The following is an 18782-nucleotide window of genomic DNA, read 5'->3' on the forward strand; positions in this document are numbered from 1 at the left end:
AGAATCAAATAAGCAAAAAATAAAATAATGGGCCTGCCTTTTCTGCCTCCATACAAAATCCACATTCATGTGGAGAAAGTCCTATTACATCCTAAACAAAGATATGAAGTCTGTGATGACTAGGGGGCAAGAACAACTGCAGAGCAATTACGTTTATCCTTTAAGCTTGTGGGAGCGGGACACTCAGACCTGTCCTCTAGTTTCCCTAAAAATATAGCACAAATAACTTCTAATTTTCTTTTTCCAGACTCCTTAGCACCACCTGTCAAGCAGAAGGCTCGTTTTAAAATCAAGGATGCAAAATGTCACTTAAGGCCCCGCAATAAGGAAAAAATTAAAGATGTTGGGAAGCAGCAAGCTTTTATCGGTATGTGGGGCAGGCTTCTGACATATGAGCATGAATGGCTAATTTTTGGTTGGTTTTTTTCCCCTCTTCAGCAAGCAAGAAACTGACAATAATTTTTTAACTACATGTGGTCCTCATTATTTGCAGGGTTTCCGTTCCTGCCAATTAGTGCAAATATGGAAACTGTGAATAAAGAAACATTACCCCTATGGGAATCCAGGGGTTAGGGTCCTTACTCTGAAAAAAAATGCTTAAAAAGCAGGAAGGGGGCAGAAATAAGGATAGGAAAGCATAGAACCTTGTTCTCCTGGTTTCCAGATCTCCAGGGATGCCCCCAAATACACTTTTTTTTCATTATTATTATTATTATTATTATTATTATTTTAAAAGAGCCACAAAATGGCTCTATGCTTCAAAATAGCAGCTGGAAATGACATCAGAAGCCAATTCCAGCCACTCAGACCATGGATAGGCAAAAATTACCTATGTTGCATGCCACAGATAAAGAAACTAGGTCTTTAAGACCCTCCACAGATACATGAAATCGTGAAATACACAGGGTTTCCTGTGTATTCAGAGGTTAGTATAACCTCAGTTTTGCATTTGACTATCCTGCAAATTCAGCCTTTGTTTTAGCAGCGTTCTCTCTCTAGTGCCCTATTCTCATGTTACTTTATGCTGTGGTTAGTCCTCAGATTCCGTACATGGCAATTGCATATAGGAGATTCAAGATCTTTTCCAGATTAAGGTCATTTTCCAGGGTGGGGCATAATACTGTGCTCTCTACTAATGTTACTGCACCCAGCAATGTTCCCCACTTAATGAAAGGAAACAGGGCTAACTTTAATACCATAACTTTGATGGGACAAACTATTTATTTATTTAAAGGAAGTGTGTGTTTCAGTTCTGTGATAAGGTGAGCACACAGTTTCCAAATAAAATGAAATGAAAGCTGTTGGGCGTGGTGTGGAGAGCAGGGGAAATCGGTGTCAACCTGGTGGTGATAATCAGGTAAGAGATTTGTGACATGCAGGTTCAGGCTAATGGTAGTACCTGAAGTTGCCGCCACCCTAGGAGTGCACACTCCTTGCCCTGCCCCCCCCCATCCCTGCACAAACCTCTGCATCCATTGAAGACTCTGATATGCTGAAATTGTTTGTATCATCCAAATCCACCAATCTCAGCATAATCTGCCCTACTTCCATCAGGGAACTTGACATATTTTACTTACTTGAAATCTCATTTACAGATGATGGCTTCCCTTACAGGAGTAGGGCAGGATACGCCAAGATGCTTGGGTTTGGATGGCATGACTGGTCTCAGTGTATTGCAACCTACAATGGAAATAGAGGCTCACCTGTGGGTGGGGGAAGCAGACATTCCCAGGGCGGGACCAACCTCAGGTGCTGCCATTATATCTGAACCCGCCCATTGTCACAATATGACACAATCCAATAGGTGTCCATGACATCAGAAAAATCTGCAAAGACATTTAGGGCTGTTAATACTGCAACATTTCCTATATTATTATTATTTTATCTTTGTGAATTCCATTTGGGATTCACTAAACTAGGCTAAGTATTCATAAATTAAACTAGTCAGTAGATTGCCCATTGTGTCAATGACAGAACAAACAAATGATTACACTACTGTACAAACATACAACATCTCAAGTATCTGATCAGTGTTCCCTCTAACAGGGATTCCCAGATGTTGTTGACTACAACTCCGAGAATCCCCAGCCAAAGGCCATTGCAGCTGGGGATGTTGGGAGTTGTAGTGAGCAAGATCTGGAAATCCCAATTTGAGGGAACACTGTATCTGATCAGTCTAAAACTTCCATGTGGGCTTACACTGAATATGGATAACCAGACATTTCAGGTGACAAATTTTGATAACCAAAATTCGATATTTCTGTTCTATGGGCATCTCTCTACTTCCTACTCACAAGACAATTGTTGCATGAAGACTTAATCAACTCCCTGTCACAACAATAATGTTAATGCAGCTGACACAATTGCAACAATGCTACTTTGCATCTTGATTTCTTTTCAATGTTGCTTCTGTTATGCAAAGGAGGTCAATTCCCTTGTACAGACAACTGCCAGGTAACCTTCGTGAACCTCAAGTGTGACTCCTCCAAGAAAAAGCGCCGTGGCCGAAAATCACCATCAAAGGAAGTATCCCATATCACTGCAGAGTTTGAAGTAGAAATTAAGTCTGAGGAGATCTCAGGTTTGTGAAAGTTATCTTCTGATGTTACTTCTAGGAAATAAAAGTAAAGTGTGCCAGGTCGACTCCTGGCGACTACGAAGCCTATATCTCTGCGGCCCGATGTAGGTGTTTCCCATAGTCTGGGAAACATACCAGCAGGTGGCTGCCTGCTTCATACATTAGTAGAAAGAACTACTGAATCTAAGGCAAATTTACTCTGGAAAAAAATGTTTCATTCGCATTCTTATTGCTTGGCATAAGCTGTAGGATGCATGTGAACATAAGAACAGCCTTGCTGGATCAGGCCCAAAGCCCATCAGCATCCTGTTTCACACAGTGGCCCACCAGATGCCACTGGAAGCCACAGGCAGGAGTTGAGGGCATGCCTTCTCTCCTGCTGTTACTCCCCTGCAACTAGTTCTCAGAGGCATCCTGCCTTTGAGGCTGGAAGTGGCCTTTAGCCCTCCAACTAGTAGGGCTTGCACTTCCCAACCTCTGTGGGAACTCATCTGTGAAGGCTCAAGAGTGGAGTTTCAAAGGTGGAGTTATTATCTCCTAGATGCAGCATTTTAAATTCCCCTTAGGGATGAATGGCAACCGTATGTGAGGAAATGTCAAGGGTTCACCACTAGATCAGGACTACATCTAATCCTTGCCCATGGTGACTCCACCCACTGAGGGTTAAATTTACTTCTCTCTCTCTGTAGCTCCATAGGTGGGAATGCCTTATATAAGATGGGGCCCACTGTAAGCATCTTCTTAAAATGAAGAAATTGAACAAATAAAATAAAATAAAATAAGGTTTTGTTTTTATAGGAATGTATGCAGAAATGATTAATTAATCCACCAATTTGATTAAATGACTTTGTAGGGGAAATCCCATCAGTTAGAGCTAGTGTGGAAATATCATGCACAGAGTGATTTCCTGCAAAATCAGCCTGGGGAAAAACAGTTTTGTCAGTGCTAGATTCTAATCTGAACTTCTGAGTTCAAAGGATCTTGTTGGACAGGCCAATAATCAAACTAATTTGGTTGAACACAAGTAATCACTTTTGAAAGACCCAAGGGTAAGATGCGTTTATCATAGCTTGTGAATATCAATATTCTTTTCCCTGACCTCCTTTGGGCTCTGGTCAAAAACATGTTGCAGATTTTGGAAACACTAGCAAGGGGTTATTTGGCCACATACCAAAACAAGATGGGGGAAATGATTGTGGATTGTATCCATAGGCAAGAATTGCTTCAGTGCTTCTCAGATTGTGTGGTGGACCCTTGGGATTCTGTATGTGAATGTAGAGGATGTGTTTTGAAGGGTGCTGGTGGGGGATTTCTAGGGTGTAAAGGGTCCTGAAGCAGGCAGACTCCAAGGGTCCTGAAAAAGGTAGGCTGTTGTGTTCATCATGGAAGCTGCAGAGCAGCAAGAAACACATGGGAGATCCTTGCCATAGCAGACACTTTTTTGAGCTGAGATGCTCTTTTAGTTTTTTCCTAATATACATGTTAGTTAAATGCCTCAATCCATAGATAAGCAGCACTGTCTCAAAGAGACCTGGGGAAGATTTCCCTGGGCCCCACATTTAAGGCCCCCCCCACACACACACACACTGTTGTGCACAAACCAAGTCATCCTAACCATCACTGCTGCTGTCATCCTATTTCTTTCAGCAAGTCTGGCACTGTAGTTCTTTACAGACCACACTCTTCACAGATTGTACAGTGTCAATGGAACAACTACAAGTTGTTCCAAGAACAACTGTTATAACTGTTATAAGAACAGCCCTGCTGGATCAGGCCCAAGGCCCATCTAGTCCAGCATCCTGTTTCACACTGTGGCCCACCAGATGCCACTGGAAGCCTACAAGCAGGAGTTGAGGGCATGCCCTCTCTCCTGCTGTAGCATGCCCTCCCTGTAGCATGCCCTCCCCAAGTTCCAGCATGCCCAGCAGGGCAGAGGTGTAGCAAGGCTGGAGTGGGCACTGGAACAAAAAGTAAATATTGGCCCCTGAAAAGTAAATATTCCACTCAAAGAGGAACAAGATGAGAGCGAAGACTAAACTGTCACTCAGCTGGTAGCCCTCCCCTCCCTGCTCAGGGGCCCAGGATTATTTGTTCCTTCTTGTTCTGTTATAGCTACACTCATGCTGTAGGGGAAAAGCTCTACCAAGAGTGAGAAGTATGGTAGGAGAGTGTTTCATTATACCAAATAAAATTGTCACGGTGCCCTGGAAGCCACTAAGTGAAGATAACAGATGCTTCTCTCCAACTATGACTGATTGTAATCAGTCGTCGTCATCCTCCTCCTCCCAAAGATACCCTCTCACACAAACTGTATCAGAGAGGAAAAGAGAGATTCTTGTGGTGGTGCTGGTGGGTGGGAGTGTGGGTGGGAGGAGAGGAGGAGGAGCAAGTGATTACATTCAGTCATAGTTGGAGAGAAGCACCTGTTATCTTCACTTAGTGGCTTCCAGGGCACTATGACAATCCTCCTCCTCCTTCTCCTCCCACCCACACACCAGCAGCACCACCACAAGAATCTCTCTTTTCCTCTCTGATGCAGTTTGTGTGAGAGGGTACCTCTGGGTCTATGCACTTTCTATTCAGATGGGGAATGGGGACAGCAGGCTGATGGCTGTGCTGTACTCCTAGAAACTGAAGGAAGAGAGATGGGTGAGGGAAAACTCAGCTGAGTGCTCTCTGCCATCTCCTGAAGGGGGGGGGGAGTAATTAAAAATTCCAGTAAGTCTAATCTATCTGCATGCTCTTCTCCTTCCTTCCCCCGCCCTGCCTGTTGATGGGGTCACCGCCCCCCTCCCACTGACCACCATGTACTTTGTGGCCCAATCAGAAGATGAAAATGAAGATGAAGCAGATACTGTGATATTGAATTAACTGGGGAATCGAGATCTTTGGATCCCAGAGAAGCTTGGCCATGATCGGTGGGTGCAGTCCAGTGGTCAGGGCTGGAGTAGGAACCAACAAAGGGGTAGTGAGTTGCAGTGGAAGAAGCGCTGGCTATGCTGGTGGCCCCATCTCAATGACACCCAATCTCTTCTCTAATTCCTTGTGGTGTGGTGTGGTGTGTGGTAAGCACAGCAGTTTTGGATGACTTGTTTTCCCACTACACATTAACCCTTTTTGTATCATTCTTTCTCAGATAGTTCAGGCTTATGCAATTAAGGCTATCTCATTCTTCTCACAACAGCCCTATGAGGCAGGTTAAGTTGAGAGAGAGATACGGTTGCTTCACAGTGGCAGATGATGCCATGTCAATGTTCAAGTTTGCTTCCCTCCATTTTGCCCTCGAAACAATCCTGTAAGTTAGGCTAGGCTGAGAGATAAGTGTTTACCTAGTGAACTTCAAGTTTACCTAGTGACCAAGTTTACCTAGTGAACTTCATGACTCAGGGGGGATTTGAAACTGAGTTAACTAACTAACTGCACTGGCTGATTTGTTTTCTGATTTGGAGAAGAATGATTTAAAAACTGGCAGGTTTCTTAAGGCAATCAATTATCTTATTGAACAGTGTGGAGTCAGGGGACTCCTGACTGTAACACCCCCAAATGGTTCCTAATGCTTCAGGAATAGCATAGAGTAGACAAAGAAGAAAAATGGAGAGCAGATCAATTGGGATAAGAAGAATTGCAACTCTCTCTATATATCCTATTTCATTGAAACATTGTATTGTATGGCTGTGTGTCAGCTACAATAATGTTTGAACTAACTGCATATGAGATGAACCAAATCTCAATGATTTTCCAAATCTCCACCCTTAATTGTGTACAAGATAAAGAGGCCATTCTAGGGTTGCCATCATTTCATTGCCAGAATGAGGGACACAAGTCTGGGGGGGCTGGCTGGGGGGGCTGTAGGCTGTATGCAGTGGTAATCAAGAGCCTGAGTATCAATGACATATATATTATTGAATTATATGCTATTGAATAATGCCAGCATTGTTATTCTTTAGAACTTATTCAAATTATACCACTTTTCAACCAAAAACTTCTCAAAATAGTTTACATAGCAAAAGGAATTAAACGCCCCCCTGCAAATATTTTACACTTCATGGTGGATGATCTGTAAACTGTTCTGGTCATTGTTGCAGAAGCATACGGGGTTGAAGGAGAGTGGAAGGGAGGGTCATCAAGTTCTTAAAACAAAATAAATAATGTTAAGAAGAATGGTGGGAGTCAAAACCATGCATCACCCAGAAACCTACAACCCTGAGGCTATTCCCACTATCAGGAGAAATTGGGCTAGGGGAGCCTAGCCCGATTTCTCCTGAGTAGGAGAACCACTGGGCTCGCAGGCGAGCCCAGTGGCCTCCAGACAGTTAACCCACTAAAGTAACCCTCCCCTTAGAGGGGAGCGAGCACTCCGCAAACCCGGGTTTTAAAATCATGAGTAGCCGCACCACGGTTCCGCACTGCAGCTACTCACAAGTAGGCCCCCGACCGGGAGGCTGAAAAGCAGCCTCCGCTAGGCCATTTACACAATCAAAAACTGTGTTCTGCCCAGGTTTGGAAGCTGCATGTGCTCCCAATTTTTGGTTGTGTGGAAGCAAAGAGGAAAACCTAGGTAGAAATGATTGTGTGGAACCTGGGTAAATTACCCCCCTACTTGCTTTCACACAATCACTTCTACCCAGGATTTCCCCTTGCATTGTTTCCACACAACCAAAAATTGGGAGCACACACAGCTTCCAAACCTGGGTAGAATACTATTTTTGATTGTCTTGATGGCCTCATAAACATGTTCAGTTTTTATTAGTTCAGAATAAAATGGACAGCTCATAAACAGACCTCAGTGGTTGCGATATGCACTGTGTGGTGCCATTGTATCCATGTATGTGCATTTGCATTAGAGACAAAATGTGTTCTTTTTGCACTCCAAGATTTAACTTCTAGAAATACTGGAGGGGAGATGAACCCTGAAGAATGAAAGATTTAACCACCCAAGAGATTTTAAAAAGGGGACAACTGTTATTTTTATTATTTTGTTGTAAACCGTCCAGAAACTTGCGTTTTGGGCGGTATATAAATGTGTTACATACATACATACATACATACATACCTAAAAAGAGGAACAGTGGTTTTTCAGGGGCATGTACTAGAAAGTAAGGAGTGTCACTGAAAAACAATGACAACTAAAGCATATGCCATTTTTTCCTCTATCTTTCCTTTAATTCAGACTATTTTCTGAATTAAAATGGGAAGCACACTTGGAAGAAGATGCAGTGGAAGCAATGACTCATAGAGAGCTGCAGCAGGGGACATTCTGAAAGGACAAGACATTTGGACATATCTCTGTATCAGCTGTAGATAATTCAGTCATTCCTGATTTGGAGATGCAACAGAATTACCTGCCTTCACAGGAAACTGATTGAAATAAAGGATGCCCAGAGCTTCCTGGGTGCCTCTCATTTTAAATGAATGTGTTTCAAGTTATGTGCCTCAGCACATAAATTGGACCAACTGTGAACACTCCATTTTTAATCTGAACCTCAACTGTTTCTAGTTTTGTTTTGTTTTCCCCATCTAGACACTTGTAATGTTGATTGTTTGCGGAAAAGCATGGAGCAAAAGCTACAAACAGCAATCAAAACTTTGAGGAAATCTATTAACAAACAGCAATTTTACATTCAGTTTTCTGGGACAGAGTATGAAGTGGCTCAGAAAGCAGCTAAAGTTGTTACTGAAGGAAATGACCTGTGCAGTACAGGGCAAGTGCAGCAGGATGGAAAGTGTGGTAAGTTCCAAGAAAATACACACCTAAGCTCATAGAATTTGTTCTCTAAGAACAACCAGAGAATACAGATACCTTCTGTGTAACATAAAGTGTTTCGTCAAGTTGATTTCGACTCCTAGCGCCCACAGAGCCCTGTAGTTTTCTTTGGTAGAATACAGGAGGGGTTTACCATTGTCTCCTCCTCCCACATATGAGATGATGCCTTTCAGCATCTTCCTATATCGCTGCTGCCCAATATAGTACCAGCGGGGATTCGAACCAGCAACCTTCTGCTGGTTAGTCAAGTATTTCCCCACTGTGCCACTTGGTTAAATTCACATACAGCTCTCCCAAGCCAGCCTTCGTAATTATTTTAACAGCAGTGATCAGGGCTGAATGCATACCATGATTCTGTGAGAGCACAGAATAGTGTATTCTGCAAACCTCAGCTTTCATTTTTTACAAAAACACATTTCTAGGACTTATTTACATGTTATGTCACCAATGAAGAACTGTGCATATTCAAGTCCCTCTTGGCCTGTGCTAGGGAGGGGGACTTCTAACTGTTTGAAGCAAACCTGTCTCTGTCTGGTTTGCTTTTGAAAAAGAGAGCAAACCACTGGTGGGAGCTTCCAGGAGCTGGCTTTCACACCTTTGCATTTCATCAGAAAAGAGCACGTTGGAAACCCAATATTCAAATACATAATCGTACCCTGAACAATGTGGAGAGTCGTAAGGAGGTTAGCGGGGAGAGCGTGCTTGACCTGCTCCCCCCGCAGATGACCCTGGGTGGCCAGATTGGCCACACATGATTACCAGCTCCATCACAGAGCCAGTTGGGGCTGCAGGAATCAGAGGCCACCTGGCTCCCAGAATGCCCCTGCACGAGTGCACGGGACATTCTGGGGAGACCCCTGATGCTGGGAGGCTTGTTTTAGCCTCCCGGCCGGGGGTCTCCTCATGAGTCACACAACCGTGGAGCCGTACTGTGACAACTCACAATCACAGAAATGTGGCTTTGCACAACAACATGATCTTTTTGCACTAGCACAACTTTATTCATTGTGCAAGCATTGTGTTAGACTGGATGCCAATGTATTTAAATGACAGCCAGCATGTGAATTAGCACCATTGAAATCAATGAGTCTTGATTAACTTAAGTGTCATCAATTGTAATGGTTTTTAGACAGGACTAACTTAGTCTGGATGCTACTCATTCCATCCAGAGCACACATTTCAGTGTGCTCTTCTTCTCCTTCTCCTTCTTTTGTGAAATGCACAGGTCTAAAAGCCAGTCCCTGGAAAGGTGCTGATTTTGACATCAGGACCACTGAGCCTGAACCTCCAGGTTGCTTTCAGCATCCTTGAAAGACACTGAGAGTCTATTATAACCCTAAACAAAGCAGAATGATTTATTTAAAATCCTGAAAATGCTGAGATGGATATGTTGGCAGTTTAAAAGAATATAGGAATACTACAACTGCTAATAATAACAAATGTATTTACTGACTGCCCCATAACAAATTGTACTCTGGGCGGCTAGTCATGATTCAATCCCATTGACATTAATGGGACTTAAGTTAGAAAAGACTAACTTGTATCATAGATTTCAGTGGTGCTAAGTCTGGATGTTGCCCAGGCATTTTATACCTTTGAACATGATTATATTTCTCTAATTTTCTAAATTTTCTTTAATTAAAAAATTTAATCCCAAAAAAGAAGCTTCAGAGCTAAAACTATTGTATGTTATTATAGTCTCATTGCTTGTAGTGTTTGCAGTGATGGTATGTTACTTTACAGAATCTAAGTAAACAGTTTGGTTCAAAGATTTCAAGGTCTCATTCTCTAAGAGGAGAAGGAAGGGAGTTGAATGTTTTGAGAGAGCTCTTTGTCTCACTGGTAGGTATAAAGATGCATTCAAATAATATAATATAAGTCCTTAATATAGATTCTTTTTTTATATATATTCCCAGTTACCTGCAGCACAGGCACCTATTATAGTGGAGAACATAATCAGTGCATTCCTTGCTCACCAGGAACATACCAAGACACAGAAGGTCAACTCTCTTGTGAACTTTGCCCAAGCAATGATGGACAGGGAGTAGCAGGTGCACGGAACGTGTCAGAATGTGGAGGCAAGTTTTGTGTTGCTGTAAACATTGTATAGACAAGTTGGAGAACAGAAGTGGAGAAAGCAGCTTGCCCATCAACACTGATCCTCTCATTACAAAACTTTCAAAGAATCCAAAGAACACAATGTGAAAACTACTGCCCTTGATTGAGAGCACTGCATTCAATCAACTAAAACATATATAATAGTGCTCAATGAAAAATGCTTCATCTATCTAATAATGCTCTTTTGCGGTTTGTGGGAGGTGATCTCTGAAAAAATACTTCTTATGACATTTTATTTATTTATCTTAATTATTTATTTAATTTAACCACCTGACTCCAAAGGTTCTAGGCAGTTCACAAAAGGCTGTAAGTGGTTCACACTTACTTTTTAAAAGGAGGAATTTCGGAGTACATTGCATTGGCTGTTTTGGAACTTGAAGATTTTCCTGTACAGCCTACAGGTAAATTATTGGAATGTGCACAAATCAAAATTCCAAGTGGATTCAATTTGTTATAGTGGTGGATTTTCTCTATGTATAATGGTAGGAGCATAGGAAGCTTTCTTTTACTGAGTTTGAGCATTGGTCCATCAGTATTGTTGACGCTGACTGGCAACAGTTCGGGTTTCGGGCAGGAGTCTCTCCCAGCCCTACCTGCAAAATTCTATAAAAGGGAAATGCTAGAAAGACCTGCTGACTCTGTACATTACATTCATAATAGTACAGAGGATGAATGGTATCACAAATACAAGTTTTACATTTACATAGAGAGAGTGAATAATGCAACATGTTTTCAATTTCTAGGGCAGTGCTCTCCTGGACATTTTTCTTCTGATGGCTTTAAACCTTGTAGGCTATGCCCACTTGGCACATATCAGCCTGAACCAGGAAGAGCCCTCTGTTTTCCATGTGGTGGAGGACTAGTGACAAAATATGAAGGTGCAGTATCATTTCAGGACTGTGAAACAAAAGGTAAGCTTTAAAGTAAGAATAGGCAGCTGGCATTTTGAAGGCTTAGCCTGACCTCTGAGGGCTTCCCAACTGGATCTAAACATAGTCCCTCTATCTGAAGCCCCTGCCCCAACCCCAGCCACTTTTTCCCATTCAAGGCAAAGGGCCTCCCAGTGGCAAAGGGCTCTCATTCTCCCAGGGGCAAAGGGCTCTTTAGCTTCTCCTTCCCAATGTGAACAGCTCTGTCACGTGATCTCACCCAGTACATTTTATTTTCCATATTCAACGTTTTCCCCTCCTATCCTACTCTCTCAAAATGAAAAGTTTTAAAGCATATGAACAAAATCATGGGAAAGGCATCCTTCCACACTGCCTTTCATTGGAACTGCTGCCTAGTTTCAGACTAGGTCTTTAAGGCATTTGCAACAACACTTTGAAAAGCATTGCTTAGTCCTTTAATTGCCTCTCAAATGAACCACCAGTTTTTCACACTGGGCTTTTAGCTGGCAACTCCTCTGGAATGAAGGGTGTGCTTGCACTTATTGCCAGCATAGCGTAGTGTTTAAAGTGTCAGACTAGGACCGGGAAGACCTGTGCTGGAATCCCCATTCAACCATGAAACTCTCTGTGTGACTCTGGGCCAGTCATGTATCTCTCAGCCTAACCTACTTCACAGGATTGTTGTGAGGATAAGAATATGCTTTGAGCTCCTCAGAGGAAAAGCGGGATATAAATGTAATAAAATATAATCATCATCATCATCATCATCATACATCACCAAGACCTGGCAATGGCTTAAGAATGGCAACTTGAAGAAAGAAACAGAGGGTTTAATACTGGCTGCACAAGAACAGGCACTAAGAACAAATGCAATAAGAACAAAAGTAGAAAAGACAACAACAAACAGCAAGTGCCACCTTTGTGAAGAAGCAGATGAAACAGTGGACCACCTAATCAGCTGTTGTAAAAAGATTGCACAGACTGACTACAAACAAAGGCATGACAAGGTAGCAGGGATGATACACTGGAACATCTGCAAAAAATACAAGCTACCTGTAGCCAAACATTGGTGGGACCATAAAATTGAAAAAGTTGAAGAAAATGAAGATGTAAAAATATTATGGGACTTCCGACTACAAACAGACAAACATCGGCCACACAATACACCAGATATAACTCTAGTCGAGAAGAAAGAAAAGCAAGTTAAAATAATCGACATAGCAATACCAAGGGATAGCAGAATAGAAGAAAAAGAAATAGAAAAAATCACCAAATACAAAGATCTACAAATTGAAATTGAAAGGCTGTGGCAGAAAAAGACCAAAATAATCCCAGTGGTAATTGGCACCCTGGGTGCAGTTCCAAAAGACCTTGAAGAGCACCTCAGCACCATAGGGGCCACAGAAATCACCACCAGCCAATTACAAAAAGCAGCTTAACTGGGAACAGCCTATATTTTGCGACGATATCTATAATAACCAACGGTATTGATGATAAAATTCAGCCATCCCAGGTCCTTGGGAAGGACTCGATGTCTGGATAAAACAAACCAGTCAATAACACCTGTCTGACTGTGTAAACATGAAATAATAATAATGGCCAGATTTACCTAAAAGTCACTGCAAGCTATTAGGGAGCACTTCACACACAATTTGGGTTTTTCGTTGCAGTTAGTGTGTGGCCCAATTTATATACGGGGTTAAAAAACCCACTTTTTGTGTCGGGTTTTGGGGGCATCTTTGGACTTGAAGTAAAGCCTCACAGTAAACTCGTGGTAAAATGCCCAGCTAAAGGAGAGAATATGCTCCCCATGGGTTTATGTACTTTAAACTCTTTTACTTTGTAGGGGGAGGGTAAGACTGGAGTAAAAAATCAGGTGATGCAGATGCAGATGTGAGCAGGGTATAAGCAGCAGTTTGCCTTTTCAGTGGCAACCTGATGCTCTGGAGCTCTCTTATTCAGTGGGCTGTTAAGAACTATTGACTGGCCTCTGCTATGCCCGGATTCCCTTGTTGCTCTTTTACTGCCCCTTGTCTGGTTTTTAGTTTACATTGCATTGCATTATTTTATGCGTGATAAAACTTCTTTAAAAACACCATGAAATTTGGGGTGAGCAGCACTATATAAATATTTTTTAATGAATCAATACTGCTATCAAGCATTTTTCTAACCCAGGGAGCACTGTATGTGAAACATCATTGATTGGGAGATGAGCATTAAAATGATACGAGGAGGCTATTCTCATGAGCAGACTTACCCTCTCCTGGTGTGCTGTATTGAGGGATCCTCCCTCAGCCAGGTGCTCTTGCCGGTTGTATGCTTGTGCTGTGTGCAGCTTGAGCATACACGCGACCCTGGCGCCGGGGTTAAGGGCATGCTCGCCAAAGGCTAAAAGTTGGGTTAGGCAAGGCAGAAGTGCCAGGATCGGGAGTGATCCTGGCACTCCACAAGAATAGCCTAACCCAGGCTGGGCTGCTCTAGCCTGGGTTAGGCTGCTCGTGAGGATAGCCTCACTGTATCATTTTAATGCTCATCTCCCAATCAATAATGTTTGATGTAACATACACTGTTCCCTAGGTTAGAAAAATGCTTAAGGGCTGCCAGAAGACTTCCTCCTCTGCTTTGACACTCACCGTGGCCCCGCTCGTGTGCTGTGGTAAGTGGCAGAGCCGTTCACCTTGCTCTGCTTGTGGGCGGGGAGACAGGCAGGAGCCTGCCTCCCCGCCAGTTCTCCCTACTGCCAGGTATGTTGATCATGTGCACAACCTTGTTTCTATTCAAATTGCTTTTAAAATTATGTGCAAAAGTATGTCTAGTATGTCTTAAACCTTTTGAACAGCCCACTGAACTGTTCAACAGTGTTGAGGAGTCCCCACCTCAGCTGCCTGGTCCTCGGAGGAATCCTCTGAGTCCAAATATGCAGGCAAAGGAGAAGGGCTGTAATGGAGAAGTTGGGATTAATGAAGTGGGGACTTCCCATGCAGATTCATCCCTGAATTTTTGGCCCCATCTTAGGGGCTTCAGGGCCTGGGATCATGATATTTGCATAGCTGTGACTACTACTGTATTAATATTGCTCTACTCTGGGAAGAAAGTTGTCAAATGTCTTGTGCACACACACACACACACACACACACACACACACACACACAGAGTGATCTGCAGTTGGGAGAACCATGGTAGTAAGCAATGTAAGATGAGAAGATGACATTTACCTAAAGAGATGTTTCACTTGTAATAAAAGTCCCAGCTTTCAAGAGGTTTTCGTATTAAGATTTCTTAGTTGGCAACTCATACTTGATTGTTATTTGAATAAAAAACATATGGATTTAGTGTGTAAGGATTTTTGTAGGGTTGCTGCCAACAACGGCAGCTCTGTGTCAAGTTCTCCTCCACTGGCAACCTGTAGTACAACACTTATTATAATGTTTCCCCATCCATACCAGCAGTAGCCAGTGATATGGAACATAAAGTGGCTTACATCCAGACTAACATGCCGAATGACATTTTACTGAGCAACAAAGGAAGGACCATTTTTGCCAATTCCCTTTTCTTCTGCAGCCCTCTGTGTGTCCTGAAAATATGTCCCTCAGGGTCCTACAACTCTAAGGGACATATTTTCAGGAGGCACAGAGAGCTTCAAAGGGAAGTGGTAATGGGCAATTCTCCCCTCTTGCCTGTGCACATTATTCAGCATGCACATTTGTCTGGATGTCAGGCAGTCTAATTATATTGGCACGCAAGGGAAGATGTAGTACAAATTACAAAGAGGAGGAACTCAACATAGAATTAATTTGGAGGGCAGCAGTCTTATGTTTCTTATAACATGTTGTTCCATCCTAGATGCCTCATTTTAGTCTATTATTTATTTATTTATTTATTTATTTATTTAACCTATTTTTATAGGTAAATTTATAAACTCTATTAACCTATTTCTCTCTTCATCTGTAATATATTGAAAAATATGAAAAAAAATAACCGCCTTTCTGTCATTCAGTTCATTGTTCTCCTGGCCACTACTACAACTCTACAACCCACAGATGTATCAGATGCCCTGTTGGAACTTACCAGCCTGAATTTGGTCAGAATTACTGCATCACATGTCCTGGGAATACTAGTACAGATTTTGATGGCTCTACTAATGTTACACATTGTAAAAGTAAGTTATATTCATATTTTTTGACAAGATGCCCTCAAGGGTGGCCCAATACATTTTGCTTCCAAAGGCAAAGAACATCTCTCTCTCTCTCCCTCCCTCCCTTCCTCCCTCTCTCTCTCTCTCTCTCTCTCTCTCACACACACACACACACACACACACACTCCAAATCTGCAGGCGGATAGATGCTCAACATTCTCAGGCCAGCATTCTACTGCCAAGGCAGTAGCAGTGAGCTCTCTTAGACTACACACCAAACCAGGCAATTCCTAACTCTCATGGAGGTAGAATTGGGGAAAGATGAGGCATGCCCCAGCAGGGTAAGGAGGGGGAAATGAACAGCATGCCCTAGTGGGGTGATAATTCTGGGGGCAGCAGGGAAGCCCATGGGATGGCACCTGTGCAGGGACTGCCACTTGCCGCCCCCTGCACCCCTCCTTTCACCCCCACCCCACTTTGCCTTATGGAAGGGCCACCCCAGGGTGCCCTAGATTGCTATGCTTAAGCATGATCACATGGTCATAGGCCATCTGGAAAGTAATGACTTGCTGTATAAACTTCTCAAAGGTGATATAGAAATGCTTGAATAGCAACTCTGGAGTGAACAATGGCACAGCACAGAATTAAACTAAACACTCAGACTCACGGCCGAATTGGGCATGCACATGAATGCATGCTACTGTATAGGGGTGTGTTTCCAAGCACCTGTTTTGTTTTTTGTTTTTGTCAAAAATAGTTGCACAGAAGACAACTCTAGGTCCAAGGTGTGTGGTTTCAGTCTTTCCTCATGAGCCCCTGGTGGCGCAGTGGTAAAACTTCCGCCCTGTAACCAGAAGGTTACAAGTTCGATCCTGAACAGGGGCTCAAGGTTGACTCAGCCTTCCATCCTTCTGAGGTCGGTAAAATGAGTACCCAGAAATGTTGGGGGCAATATGCTAAATCATTGTAAACCGCTTAGAGAGCTCCGGCTATAAAGCGGTATATAAATGTAAGTGCTATTGCTATGCACCATTTTCATGTTTTTAAAAAAATCACTCCCCTGAAGTAATGATTTGCCCCTAGGGTTGTCGTTAGGGTGACTGCAAGCAGGGTGACTGCCTGGGCCCCACTCTTGTTACTGCCATTACAATTAACTGGAATGGGGCCCTGCACTGGCTGATTTGTCTCAGGCCCTCCAGCCCACCAGGGCTATCTAAGGACTCCCCTGGCCTGAAATGTCAGTTTCCAAAAATCATTTCAGGAACAAAATACCGCTTTGGATTGGGTGTGTGTGTGTGTGTGTGTGTGTGTGTGTGTGTGTGTGTGTGTGTGTGTGTGTGAAAATTTTCAGTGTGAAATGACATTGTGGGATGTCCTCCAAGGACATCCAGTTTTAACTGGAACAGGATCTGGTTGCTTTAGGACACAAAAGGAGCCACTTCTGCTTGAAAGGATGCCTTTATAACACACATTTGTATGCATTTCTTTTGCTATGAGAACTTTCGCTTTGAGAACCTTTTTGTTGGATAGACATATACAAGTATTTTAATAACAACAATTATAACAATTTATTATTATTATTATTATTATTATTATTATTATTATTATTAAATAATTGTCCTCTTCACTCTAATGAAAAGAAAGGGGAAATAATGAAGAAAACCAATAGTTTAACAGACACAAAGATCCATGAGGAACAAAAGTAGACTAATCATGGTCAATTAATCATAACAGCAGCTTCAACCAATTAATCAATTAAATCTGCAGATTTACATAGGAATAAAACATGTGTATACATGCAGGTAATGACACAGGTTAGGGAGGTATTCAGAGATGTCATTGTTATTCAAACATAATTTGGGCAGCACTCAGCACACAAAGTGTTTTTCAGGCTACATCTTTTTAATTATTGGAACACTGCAAGGTAGGTCATGATTCTTCCCATTTTACAAATAGGGAACTGAAAAATGAGCAAGGCAGCCCACTGATTTCCTAGCTCCATTCTCTTATCATTCTTTTTCCATAGATCAACAATGTGGTGGGGAACTTGGAGATTACACAGGTTACATTGAGTCCCCCAACTACCCTGGAGATTACCCAGCTAATGTTGAATGCATTTGGAATATAAGCCCACCCCCAAAGAGGCGGATTCTGATAGTGGTTCCAGAGATATTCCTTCCAATTGAGGATGAGTGTGGTGATGCTTTAGTAATGAGGAAAAGTGGTAAGTTGTTCTTCTGTCCTAGAAAAGCCATGAAACTTCCTAGGGATCATCTCTGTCACAACTTAGAAGTCACGATAGCATCAGAGATCAGCATCATTGGGCAACTGCCAAGAGCCTTCAGACAGGCCTGCTGCTACTCTGTGAACCTTTACATGGTGATGGCAGCAGAATTACACGCTTGGGCTCTGCCAAGGTGGGAAGGCACCCATGGAGGACAATTTGCCAAGGGTCCTCAGCCTTGCCAGGAAAACATGGAGCCTATTTCAGTGCCACAAGAAATTCTGAAGGTTCCTAAACCTTGCAGCAGCTGCATAAATACTTTTAGTGGCTGTATATGCTGTGCAAAGATGGCTATAATATTTGCTGCTGAAAACTCAGAAAATGATGGAAACATGAGATTGGAGTGTGGAATAAAGAACTACTTTACTAAAATTCTGCAGCTCTTAGGATGCTGTCTAAAATAGCTACTGCTCTAGATTTCTGACCTCTTTTGTGTATCCTAGAACTGTTGCCTACCATATGACTATTGTGGAATTATTTCGATCCTACTTTCAGTCACTGTTTATTGACTGAACAACACTACTCATATAACACTATGATAACACTACTTATCTGTAGCCTCCAGCTATGCAATAAGGCTAGACGACCATTGACCATTGCCCAATCCTACTTCCACCCCAAAACAATCTGAAAGAGACAGTTAAGCAGGTAGGTCCGTTCCTCAACTGAGGGACATTGGTCCAAGACAACACAAATGCCTGGTGTCTTTGAGGTTGACTCTATGTGGTGATGAAGGAGATACTCTAGCCTAGGGATATTGGGTCCCAGTGGTGTAGCAAGGTTGGAGTGTAGGGGTGTGCAATTTGGATTTTCGGTGTTTCGATTCGGATCTGAACTGAAACACCTCTGTTCTGTTTTGTATCTGAATATGGCCCATCCGAATCACCCCTGATTCGAATCAGATCCGAATTAATCTGAATCCGAATCGGAATCGATTTGGATTAAAAAACGGGTCCCAGGGGCAAAAAAATTTTCGGGCCCGAAAAATTCGGGTGATTCGGTTCATGGTTGAT

At 42.6% G+C, this 18782-nt stretch overlaps 1 protein-coding gene across 10 annotated transcripts in view; it reads left to right on the forward strand.

Annotated features, from left to right (window-relative positions):
- The window catches only part of SCUBE1 (signal peptide, CUB domain and EGF like domain containing 1), a 514482-nt gene that overhangs the window by 446453 nt on the left and 49247 nt on the right, over window positions 1-18782 (forward strand). For all 10 annotated transcript variants that reach the window (XR_008308378.1, XR_008308379.1, XR_008308377.1 and 7 more), the window contains 7 exons: window positions 248-367; window positions 2423-2581; window positions 8100-8306; window positions 10259-10420; window positions 11204-11371; window positions 15348-15509; window positions 17512-17709. Coding sequence is in view for 7 of the 10 variants with exons in the window: in XM_053254957.1 (XP_053110932.1) it covers window positions 248-367; window positions 2423-2581; window positions 8100-8306; window positions 10259-10420; window positions 11204-11371; window positions 15348-15509; window positions 17512-17709 (1176 nt within the window). In the remaining 3 variants the exon portion in view is untranslated. The remainder of the gene's footprint in view (window positions 1-247; window positions 368-2422; window positions 2582-8099; window positions 8307-10258; window positions 10421-11203; window positions 11372-15347; window positions 15510-17511; window positions 17710-18782) is intronic.

The sequence above is a fragment of the Hemicordylus capensis genome, chromosome 5 (genome assembly GCF_027244095.1).
Source record: "Hemicordylus capensis ecotype Gifberg chromosome 5, rHemCap1.1.pri, whole genome shotgun sequence".
NCBI classification, from domain to species: domain Eukaryota; kingdom Metazoa; phylum Chordata; class Lepidosauria; order Squamata; family Cordylidae; genus Hemicordylus; species Hemicordylus capensis.